Raw genomic sequence first — 12,231 nt, 5'->3', positions numbered from 1 at the left:
ATCAGGCCAGGCCAGATTAGTTAATTGCTTTGGCTCGTGCATCATAGCGAGAGACTAGTCGAGCTGAGAATGAAGCCAGGTTGTATAGGAATATTGTACAATGAAGTTAATTAGAAATGGGGAAAGATACAATGTATTTGGAAATTGAATAATCGAGTTACAATGATGCTGATTGAAAAACAGTTATTGGAAGAATGTCCTGATTATCGATACAATGTAGCGTCCTGATAGTATCAATGAGTTTGATGGAATCAGGAGATTCAAGTTCTCCTTGCAGGTAGGTGAGAATGTCTCTTTTGAAACAGTAAGGTGTTCCCATTTTTTCTGTCCTGGGTGCAAGGTCCTTGGTGGTGCCTCTCCATCTGACCTGTTCTTTGTGTAGCTTTGGTACTGCTGTGTTATGAGACTGCCCTCGAGGCTTTGGGACAGCTGTGTAGACCTGGTATTGTTAGTGTGTTGTGGGAAGTGTATTCCCTTGTCTGCGAATGCTGTCTGGTTTCGCTTGTCAGCCTGTTTGGTCACTGCTGAGGCATTCTGGGCGTATCTGGTATAGTTTGGCCAAGTTTGTTTTCTTATGTTCTGTGTGAGCCAGGGTGGCAGATCTTTTCCCCACACCTGAGGGGTGACTTTATAGAGGTTGATAAAATTATAAGGGGCATGGATGGGATATACAGACAAGGTCTTTTCCCTGGGGTAGGGGAGTCCAGAACTAAAGGACATAGGTTTAGGGTGAGAGGGGAAAGATATAAAAAGGTTCAAAGTTTGTGCGAAGATTTGTAGCTCGGGTGCTTGTTGTAGTGGTTCTGTTCGCCGAGCTGGAAGTTTTTGTTGCAAACGTTTCGTCCCCTGGCTAGGAGACATCATCAGTGCTGTGGAGCCTCCTGCGAAGTGCTTCTTTGATGTTCCTTCAGGCATTTATAGTGGTCTGTCCTTGCCGCTTCTGGGTGTCAGTTTCAGCTGTCCGCTGCAGTGATTGGTATATTGGGTCCAGGTCGATGTGTCTGTTGATGGAATTTGTGGATGAATGCCATGCCTCTAGGAATTCCCTGGCTGTTCTCTGTCTGGCTTGCCCTATGATAGTAGTGTTTTCCCAGTCGAATTCATGTTGCTTGTTGTCTGAGTGTGTGGCTACTAGGGATAGCTGGTCGTGTCATTTCGTGGCTAGTTGGTGTTCATGTATGCGGATTGTTAGCTGTCTTCCTGTTTGTCCTATATAGTGTTTTGTGCAGTCCTTGCATGGTATTTTATACACTACATTAGTTTTGCTCATGTTGGGTATTGGCTCCTTTATTCTAGTAAGTTGTTGTCTGAGCGTGGCTGTTGGTTTGTGTGCCGTTATGAGTCCTAGGGGTCGCAGTAGGCTGGCTGTCAGTTCTGAAATGCTCCTGATGTATGGTAGTGTGGCTAGTCCTTTTGGTTGTGGCATGTCCTCGTTCCGTGGTCTATCTCTTAGGCATCTGTTGATAAAGTTGCGCGGGTATCCGTTTTTGGCGAATACCTTGTATAGGTGTTCCTCTTCCTCTTTTTGCAGTTCTGGTGTACTGCAGTGTGTTGTAGCTCTTTTGAATAGTGTCCTGATGCAGCTTCGTTTGTGTGTGTTGGGGTGGTTACTTTCATAGTTTAGGACTTGGTCTGTGTGTGTTGTTTTCCTGTGTACCCTTGTGGTGAATTCTCCGTTCGGTGTTCTCTTTACTATCACGTCTAGGAATGGGAGTTGGCTATCCTTTTCTACTTCTCTCGTGAATCAGATGCCTGTGAGTGTAGCGTTGATGATCCGGTGTGTTTTTTCTATTTCCGTGTTTTTGATGATTACAAAAGTGTCATCGACATATCTGACCCAGAGTTTGGGTTGAATTTGTGGTAGGGCTGTTTGTTCTAACCTTTGCATAACTGCCTCTGCTATGAGTCCCGAGATTGGTGATCCCATGGGTGTTCCGTTGATTTGTTCGTATATCTGATTGTTGAATGTAAAGTGTGTAGTGAGGCATAAGTCCAGTAGTTTAAGTATGCCGTCTTTGTTGATAGGTTCCGCCTCCTGTTTTCTGTTATGTATGTCCAGTAGGTTGGCTATTGTTTCTCTGGCTAGGGTTTTGTCAATCGAAGTGAACAGTGCAGTCACGTCGAATGAGATCATGGTTTCTTCTTTGTCTATGTGTGTATTCCTGATGGCATCCAAGAATTCCTGTGTTGATTGTATGGAGTGTTTGGATCCGCTGACCAGGTGTTTCAGTTTCTGTTGTAGTTCTTTGGCCAGTTTGTATGCTGGTGTCCCTGGTAGTGATACTATGGGTCTGAGTGGGATGTCTGGTTTGTGTACTTTGGGTAGTCCATAGAATCTGGGGGTGTTGTTGCTTTCCGGTTTCATTCTTCGTAGGTCCGCTTTGGTTATCTGTCCGTTTTTTTGTAGATTCCTTAGAGTGTTATTTATTCTATTAGTGAGTTGTGGTGTGGGGTCCGAATCTCGGATACCCGCGCAACTTTATCAACAGATGCCTAAGAGATAGACCACGGAACAAGGACATGCCACAACCAAAAGGACTAGCCACACTACCATGCATCAGGAGTGTTTCAGAACTGACAGCCAGACTACTGCGACCCCTAGGACTCATAACGGCACACAAACCAACAGCCACGCTCAGACAACAACTTACTAGAACAAAGGAGCCAATACCCAACATGAGCAAAACTAATGTAGTGTATAAAATACCATGCAAGGACTGCACAAAACACTATATAGGACAAACCGGAAGACAGCTAACAATCCGCATACATGAACACCAACTAGCCACGAAACGACACAACCAGCTATCCCTAGTAGCCACACACTCAGACAACAAGCAACATGAATTCGACTGGGAAAACACTACTATCATAGGGCAAGCCAGACAGAGAACAGCCAGGGAATTCCTAGAGGCATGGCATTCATCCACAAATTCCATCAACAGACACATCGACCTGGACCCAATATACCAATCACTACAGCGGACAGCTGAAACTGACACCCGGAAGCGGCAAGGACAGACCACTATAAATGCCGGAAGGAACATCGAAGAAGCGCTTCGCAGGAGGCTCCACAGCACTGATGATGTCTCCTAGCCAGGGGACGAAACGTTTGCAACAAAAACTTCCAGCTCGGCGAACAGAACCACTACAGATATAAAAAGGACCTAAGCGGCACAGAGTGGTGCATGTATGGAATGAGTTTCCAGACGAAGTGGTGGAAGACACGTACAATTACAACAGTTAAAGGTATCTGGATGGGTATATGAAAAGAAAGAGTTCAGAGAGACATGGGGACAAGTGCTTGGAAATGAGAATAGATTCGACAAGGATATCTGGTCAGCATGGACGAATTGGACCAAGGGTCTGTTTCCGTGCTGTATATCTCTATGACTCTATAACTCTAAAAGAAAGAATTGGTCTAACATTAACTTTATTAGAAAACTTAACAGAATAATAGATTACTTAATTACAAACCGGCTTCTGTTCCAATATAGTAATGTGCCATAAACACACCCTTGGCAAAGGCAAATTCAGTAAAACAGATTGTCTCACATGCAGGATTTCTCCAATCCAGGAGAGAAGAGCATCAGGAGAAAAATCTGGCAGAGGGGGAGCTCAAGCGTTTTGCTGTGGAAGGGAGAGATGTATGGCAGCTTCAAAACCCCAACAATAACTGAAGGCTAAACTAAAACCCTGGTTTTGTGGGAGACTGACTCTACCCATTCATACTGCTTCTATTACATCACTACAGCACAGTACAGGCACTTCAGCCCTCTATCTTGTGCTGGCCTTTTATCCTACTCTGTGATCAGACTAACCTACACACCCTTCATTGTATTATCTTCCATGTACCTATCCAAGAGTCGCTTAAATGTTCCTAATGTATCTGACTCTACTACCACCTCTGGCAGTAAATTCTATGCTCTCACCACTCTCTGTGTAAAGAAACTACCACTGACATCTCCCCAAACCTTCCTCCAATCACCTTAAAATTATGCCCTCTCGTGATAGCCTTTCTGCCATGGGAAAAAGTCTCCAGCTATCCACTCTATCTCTGCCTCTCAACATCTTGTATACTTCTTTCTGGATTAGTGGTGCTGGAAGAACACAGCAGTTCAGGCAGCATCCAAGGAGCAGCGAAATTGACGTTTCAGGCAAAAGCCCTTGCCCGAAACGTCGATTTTGCTGCTCCTTGGATGCTGCCTGAACTGCTGTGCTCTTCCAGCACCACTAATCCAGAACCTGGTTACCAGCATCTGCAGTCATTGTTTTTACCTCGTTTATCTTGTATACTTCTGTCAAGTCACCTCTCATTCTTCTTCATTCTAATGAGAAAAGCCCTAGCTCCCTCCACCTTTCTTGATAAGTCATGTCTTCGAGTCCAGGTAGCATCCTCGTAAATCTCCTCTACACCCTCTCTAAAGCTCCCACATCTTTCCACATAATGAGGCATCCAGAATTGAACACAATATTTCAAGTGTGATCTAACCAGGATTGTATAGGACTGCAGCATAACCTCATGGCTCTTAAACTCAATTCCCTTGGTAAATGAAAGCCAATACACCATTCACCTTCTTAACAACCGTATCAACTGGGTGGCAACTTTGTGGGATCTATGGACTCCAAGATCCCTCTGTTCCTGCACACTGCTAAGAATTCTGCCTTTCACCCTGTATTCTGCATTCAAATTCAACCTTCCAAAGTGAACGACTTCACACTTTTCCAGGCTGAACTCCATCTGCCACTTCTCAGTTCAGTTCTGCATTCTGTCAATGTCTCGTTGCAACATACAACAGCCCTCCACACCATCCACAACTCCACCAACCTTCGTGTCATCGGCAAACTTACTAACTCACCCTTCCACTTCCTCATTCATTTATAAAAATCACAAAGAGTAGAGGTCCCAGAACAGATCCCCGTGGAACACCACTGGTCACCGAGCATCAGGCTGAATACTTTCCATCTACCACCACACTCTGTCTTCTGTGGGCCAACTCATTCTGACTCCAGACACACAGGTTTCCCTCTATCCTATGCTCTTTACTTTCTGAATGAACCTAACATGTGAACCTTATCAAATGCCTTGCTAAAATCCATGTACACCACAACTACTGCTATATCTTCATCAAATGTTTTGTCACATCCTCAATGAATTCAATAAGACTCATGAGGCATGACCTGCCCCTCACAATGCCATGCTGACTATCTCTAATCAAATTATGGTTTTCCAAGTAATCACAAATCCTGTCTCTCAGAATCCTCTCCAATACTCTGCCCACCACTGAACTAAGACTGACTGGTTTGTAATTCACAGGATTATTTCCTTTCTTGAACAAAGGAATAACATTTCCCACCCTCCAATCACGTGCATTACTCCAGTGGACAGTGAGGACACAAAGACCATTGCCAAAGGCACAGCAATCTCTTCCCTTGCTTCCTGTAGAAATAAAGGGTATATCCCGTCTGGCCTACGGTATTTATCTATCCATACATTTTTCAAAATTTTCAGCACATCCTCCTTCCTTACATCAACCTGTTCTAGCATATTAGTCTGTTTCCCGCTGTCCTCGGAAACGTCAAGGTCCCTCTCAGTAGTGAATACTGAAGCAAAGTATTCATTAAGGACCTCCCCTACTTCCTCTGACTCCAGGCGCTAGGTCCCTTAACTATCCCTGATCGGCCCTAACCTCAATCTGGAAAACCTCTTGTTCCTCGCATAGGTTTAGAATGCCTTAGGGTTTTCCTTAATCCTACAGTGTGGCACAGTTGCTCAGTGGTTAGCCCTGTGGCCTCACAGCACCAGGGACCTAGGTTTGAATCCAGCCTCAGGTGACTGTCTGTGTGGAGTTTGCACCTTCTCCCTGTGTCTGTGTCGGATGCTCTGGTTTGCTCCCACAATGTGCAGATCAGGTGAATTTGCCATGCTAAATTGCCCTTAGTGTTAGATGCATTAGTCAGAGGGAAATGGGTCCAGGTGGATTACTCTTCGGAGGGTCGGTGTAGACTTGTTGGGCCAAAGGTCCTGTTTCTGCACTGTAGGGAATCTAATCTACCTGCTAAAGCTTTTTTATGCCTCCTTCTAGCTCTCCTAAGTCTATTCTTCAGTTCCTTCCTGGATACCTTGTAACCCTCTAAAGTCCTGTCTGATCCTTGCCTCCTCAACCTTAAGTAAATTTCCTGCTTCCTCTTGACTAGATGTTCCACATTCCTTGTCACCCAAGGTTCTTTTAACCTTCCATCCCTTCCTTGCCTCAGTGGGACAAACTTGTCCAGCACTCTCAGCAGGTGCTTTGTAAACAACCTCCACATTTCTGTTGTGCATTTCGAAGAATATCTGTTCCCAATTTAGGTGCCCCAGTTCCTGCATAATAGCATTGTAATTCCCCATCCCCCAATAATTTCCCATACCCATCTGCTCCTATCCTTCTCCATGAATATAGTAAATGTCAGGGAATTGTAATCACTATTACCGAAATGCTCACCCACTGAGAGATCTGACATCTGGCATGTAAGTATTCTTCCAACTTTAAAAGAAACCAAGGCCTCAAGTTGTTTATTGGCTTGGAACAGAGCAATCATTACATTTGTCTCAATCTCTCTTCATAAAAACAAATAAGACAAAGTAAACCTCTTAAAGCCATAATATTGTCACGTTCCCTCTGGCCTGACTTTCCAACAGGCCCAAGGCAACCTTGTACATGTGACATAAATATAATTCTTATGAGTTCTGCATAAGCAATAATTTGAGAGTTCTGAGTTGTTGAAGCTCAGACCACATCTGCAAACTACAATGGAAGTATTAACATAAAAAATGTGGATGCATAAGTCAGGGTAGGGGAATGGGTCTGGGTGGATTACTCTTCGGAGGGTCGGTGTGGACTTGTTGGGCCGACGGGCCTGTTTCCACACTGAAGGGGATCTAATCTAAAAAAAAATGCATTATTTTAGCAGGTTACAGGTGTGCAGTGCCACTTTTTAATCTTACTTTTTATTTTTATTTGCTCATGGGGTCTGGTTGTCACAGATAATGCCAGCTTTTGTTTCCATACCTAACTGCTGTTCAGAAGACATTACTGAGCTATCTTTTTGATCCACTGCAGAATATGCCATGCAGATACTCTCAGTTTTCACAAGGGAATGAAGGATTTCGGGTGTAGATTTGCTCGCTGAGCTGTAGGTTTGATATCCAGACGTTTCGTTACCTGGCTCGGTAACATCATCAGTGACGACCTCCAAGTGAAGTGAAGCTGTTGTCGCCTGCTTTCTATTTATATCTTTCTCCTGGATGGAGTTCCTGGGGTTTGTGGTGATGTCATTTCCTGTTCGTTTTCTGAGGGGTTGATAGGTGGCATCTAGGTCTATGTTTTTTTTGGCGTTGTGGTTGGAGTGCCAGGCCTCCAAGAATTCTCTGGCATGCCTTTGCTTAGCCTGTCCCTGTGTTGTCCCAGTCGAAATGGTGGCTTTTTTCATCCATGTGTAGGGCTATGAGGGAGAGAGGGTCGTTTTTTTTTGTGGCTAGCTGGTATTTGTGTATCCTGGTGGCTAACTTTCTTCCTGTTTGTCCTATGTAGTGTTTGGATATCAAACCTACAGCTCAGTGAGCAAACCTACACCCTAAATCTCAACCTGAGCTACAAACCGTCACAAACCTTGCAAAGGAATGAAGGATGTTTCACTGATTTGCCCACACTGTACTTCTATAAGGAAGAATAGGAGGTTTCACTGGTTTACACACAGTGCCTTTGTATCAGGTCCAGTTGTGTTAATATCAAATTCCACGAGCATAAAATTGAACTTGATTAATAATTTATTGAAAATTCACTCACTACCCTAATTTTGTACTATGTTGTCATTTCTTCACTGTCCCTGGGTCAAAGTTGAACTATAACCTGGTGTCATGTGACTTGTATGGGTCAGAGTCTTTGTGTTCTATTGCCAACATACGGGTCAGAAATCACAAACTTTCTGAGCATGTACAGGGCAGGTAGTCACATGACTCAGCCAATATTATCTATATCATACATTGTAGGGAAGGATGCCCTCAGGCATGATACATTGGCGAGACCGAGCAGAGGCTGCGGCAACGGATGAATGGACACCTCACAACAATCATCAGCCTGTAGTGTTCCTTCCTAGTTGGGGAATACTTCAGCAGTCCGGGATATTTGGCCACAGACCTTCAGGTGACTATACTGCAAGGTGGACTTCGGGATAGGTAACAATGCAAAGTGGCTGAGTAGAGGCTGATAGTCAAGTTTGGTACCCATGGGGATGGTCTCAACCAGGACCTTGGGTTCATGTCGCACTACAGGTGATCCCACTGCACTGCACTCTCACACAAGCGCACGTGCATGCATCCTACATACCCACATACCTACGCAGACCCTTTCTCTTACACAAGCACTCTCTCATAGCTCACACATACACCCCCCATACTTGCAAGCGTACATGCACCCTCTCAGACTTATACCCCATTTCATTCACACAGTCTCTCACAGACACTCAAACCCCTCACCCCACCCCCTCCCACACACACATAAATTTGTGGGGTGAATTTGTACTTACAGAATTATATTTTATTTTGTAAAAAAAATGCAAAAATCCATGTAAAATTCTGTAAATCCCACTTCAGAAATAGAATTAGTCTGACCTAACATTGGATCATGGACAAACTTTAACTCACACCTTCAATGCATGATCTAAGATAGCACTCATTGCTAAAAGCTATCTTGAGAATGTAACTTTTAAAAAAGTTCTGGGATTTAGATATGAAGAAACCAAAACTAACATGATCATTCTCAAAGATGAAAGACTCAGGTTAATTTTGTTTAATATTACATTCCATGACACTACAATCCTGTTGGTATAAATTCTGAGTCGTACGATTCTGCTCCACAACTATCTGATGAAGAAGCAGTGCTTCGAAAGCTACTGCTCCAAATAAACCTGTTGGACTACTAATTGGTGGTGTGTGCTTTTTGACAATGAACACTGCTACTTGGTCAGGTGAAGGAATCGGGCAGGCCACTTGCCCCGTATCCAGCCTCGACAGACAATCAGTGATTGGCCGACTTGCCTCTGAAGGACAGTTTTCCTGTCCAATGAAAGAGGTGTTATGTTCCTGCTCTGTGACATTCGAGAGGAAGAGAGTTGCTTTCACTTTTTGATGTTCATGTGTGTCTCTCGGACTTGGAGAAACAGGTATGGGCAGCTCCTCCAGTACGGAATCGGACCAGTCTGCCAATTGCTCCCGGTCGGAGGTTCAAGGTAGGTGAACGTATCTGGGACCCCGATCCTGGAGAGATGCCTCCGCGGTTCTGCCGTGTGACCCGATGATGGGGATAACTACTCCTGTCCTGATGTAACTGTCCCTTCCCCGAATTACCGGTGTGACCCAGCGACGGTCTCTCTCTCTCCAACCCCGCCCCCATTGCCGGTGTGACCCAGCGACGGTCTCTTTCTTGCCCCCATCATTCCCGGTGTGACCCAGTGACGGTCTCTCTCTCTCTTCCCCCCCCCCCCCCCAATTCCCGGTGTGACCCAGTGACGGTCTCTCTCCCCCCCCCCCCCCCCCAATTCCCGGTGTGACCCAGTGACGGTCTCTCTCTCTCTTCCCCCCCCCCCATTCCCGGTGTGACCCAGTGACGGTCTCTCTCTCTCTCTCTCTATCCCCCCATTCCCGGTGTGACCCAGTGACGGTCTCTCTCTCTCTCCCCCCCCCCTTCCCGGTGTGACCCAGTGGCGCCTGTCCCTCCCACTCCCACTGTGACCCTCCACCTTCACTGTTACCTTTCCTCCTCAGTAACTGCCAGCAGCGGTCGGTGCAGTTATTGCGGAAATAGACGAGGAGTTTCTCCTCTGGTCTCTGCATGAGAGTTAATAACCACTACAGAAGGCAATTCCGGAAAACCGCTGAGTAATTGTGCAACAAAGAAATCTGCGATATAAATTACTGTCCGGTATTCTCCCGCCACGATTCCCTGTTCATCCCCAATGTTCCGCCATCACATTCCGCTTTTTTTCAAAAATTACCCTCCCACCATCCCATCATGGCTGGACGTAGAACTTCGCTTGTGCTGATATTCCCCGTTGGCAGGCCAGGTCAAAATCCTCTCCAGCACTTGCTGTCTCTCTGAAGAAAGGATGATATCTTTTGGCAGATGGACAGACAAACAGAACTATTTCAGAGAAACACTCACTATGCATGCGAGAATCCGGTAATAGAACCGCAAGAGGGTTCAAGAGAAAAGGTGTCCCCTCCTCTATTTGTCTTTCTTGGCGTGCTATTTCCACACAATAGCAACATCACAGCTGGAGGGGGGAATGGAAGTTGTTAGTGGTAGGATGGGATATGGGATGGGTGAGAAAGCAATACAGAACAGTACAGCACAGCTAAACAGTTATCCCAGGATGAAGTGTTCTCTGTTACACTTGAATCAGGTTACACACAACTCCGACCAGAATGTTATGAAGGAGTTTGCCTAGGTGTCCCACAATACCAAAGTGATCAAATGAAAATGAATACACACCAGTACCAATACAAAATAGTCCCAACTTTAGGAACAAAGTTACAGTAATCTTTAACATGAAACTAAGCTTTAATACTATTTCGCATGTTACAGTTACTTGCCTAGTCTCTTGTAGATTTACACAGTTGCTGTCTCTCTGGCTCTACCTCTGGGTCTGTGAAGCTGTTTTCTTGTTCTGTCTCCCACTCGCTCTTGCTCTCTGGATGAGCAGGGCTTGTCCATGTCTTCACCCAGATACATTGCACAGCCATGGGGATCCAATTTGCATCCCAATATGACAACATTTTTGTGCACAAGTTCAAGCAAAACCTCTTTGCTGTGCCGGATCTCAAACAGATGCTATACATCAGATACTTTGACGACATTTTCTTCCTTTGGACTCACGGTGAGAAATCACTGTAATAACTACACAATGATACAAATAAGTTTCATGCCATCATCAGACTTACCATGTTCTACACATCAGAAATCAGTGTCATCTTTGGAAATATACACCTCCATCAAAGATAGTCACCTCAGTACCTGATTTTACTGCAAGCCCACAAATAACCTCACGAGGGTGCACTTCTCTAGATTCCACCTGAAACATGTTAAAGAAGCCAGCCCCTATAAACAAGTCCTGTCCATACACAGGATCTGCTGAGATGAGGAAAGCGACAAACACCTGAAGATGCTGAAAGACACCCTTACCCAAGAACGGGATACGACGCTCAACCATTGATCGCCAGTTCAGACTGGCCAAACCGTAGAAACCACAATGACGTCCTCAGAAGACAGACACAGGATACACTCGATAAGAGTACTCTTCATCCTCCAGTAATTCCCCAGAGTGGAGAAACTATGCCATGTTCTTCGCAGGCTTCAACATGCCATCAGTGGTGAGAAATATCTCAACAAGATAGCCCTATGCCTCCACTTAATGCCATCAAACAACCACCAAGTCTGAAACACACCATTGTTTATAGCAAACTACTCAGCCTCCAGATAAACATAAACCACAACAGCACACGACCGTGCCACAGCAACCTCTGCAGGACTTGTCAGATCATTGACATAAATACTACCATCACACATGGGAATGTCACCCACCACATACATGGCAGATACTCATGCGATTTGGTCAATGCTGTCTACCTCATAAGCTGCAGGCAAGATGCCCCAAAGTATGGTATATTGGCGAGGCCATGCAGATCCAATGACAATGGATGAATGGACAGCACACAACAATCACCAGACAGGAATGTTCTCTCCTAGTCAAGAAACAATTCAGCAATCATGGACATTCAGCCTCTAATCTTTGGGAAAGTGGCCTTCAAGATCCATAACAACACAATCACTGAGTGAAAACTGATAGCCAAGTTCTGTACCCATTAAGACGGCCCCAACCATGATTTTGGGTTCATGTCACGCTAAACGTGACCCCACCAAACTGTACTGTAGTTGTAAAATCTTCCTTCCTGTCCTGTTTTGACACCATTACTTTCATAACTCATTATGATCTCTCTAATTAGCTTGTACAGTTATAGATGACTTGTTACTTTGGCTAGAGCCTTGGGCGTGCGACTCATACCTATCATATTATTTCAACCATTTGGTTTCTTTGGTCTTACCTGCTGTGCAGCTGTTGACGCTTTACTCATGCCATCTGACACTCTTGATTATCTATAGAGATCTATTATTTGGCTTGTCAACACTCTAA

At 44.9% G+C, this 12,231-nt stretch overlaps 1 protein-coding gene across 4 annotated transcripts in view; it reads left to right on the top strand.

Moving 5' to 3' along the window:
- LOC132833880 (uncharacterized) overlaps positions 1-12,231 on the top strand; it is a 50,277-nt gene that overhangs the window by 16,065 nt on the left and 21,981 nt on the right. For 3 of the 4 annotated variants that reach the window (XM_060852533.1, XM_060852535.1, XM_060852532.1), the window contains exon 3: positions 8,033-8,186. In XM_060852533.1, the coding sequence (XP_060708516.1) occupies positions 8,039-8,186 (148 nt within the window). In that variant the 5' untranslated portion in view covers positions 8,033-8,038. Of the gene's footprint in view, positions 1-8,032; positions 8,187-9,153; positions 9,271-12,231 lie in introns of those variants that run through there. The other variant, XM_060852534.1, reaches the window with a different exon arrangement.

The sequence above is a fragment of the Hemiscyllium ocellatum genome, chromosome 38, assembly GCF_020745735.1.
Source record: "Hemiscyllium ocellatum isolate sHemOce1 chromosome 38, sHemOce1.pat.X.cur, whole genome shotgun sequence".
NCBI classification, from domain to species: Eukaryota; Metazoa; Chordata; class Chondrichthyes; order Orectolobiformes; family Hemiscylliidae; genus Hemiscyllium; species Hemiscyllium ocellatum.
Note: the sequence above shows the minus strand (reverse complement) of the source record. Positions and strands in the feature narration are given on the sequence as shown.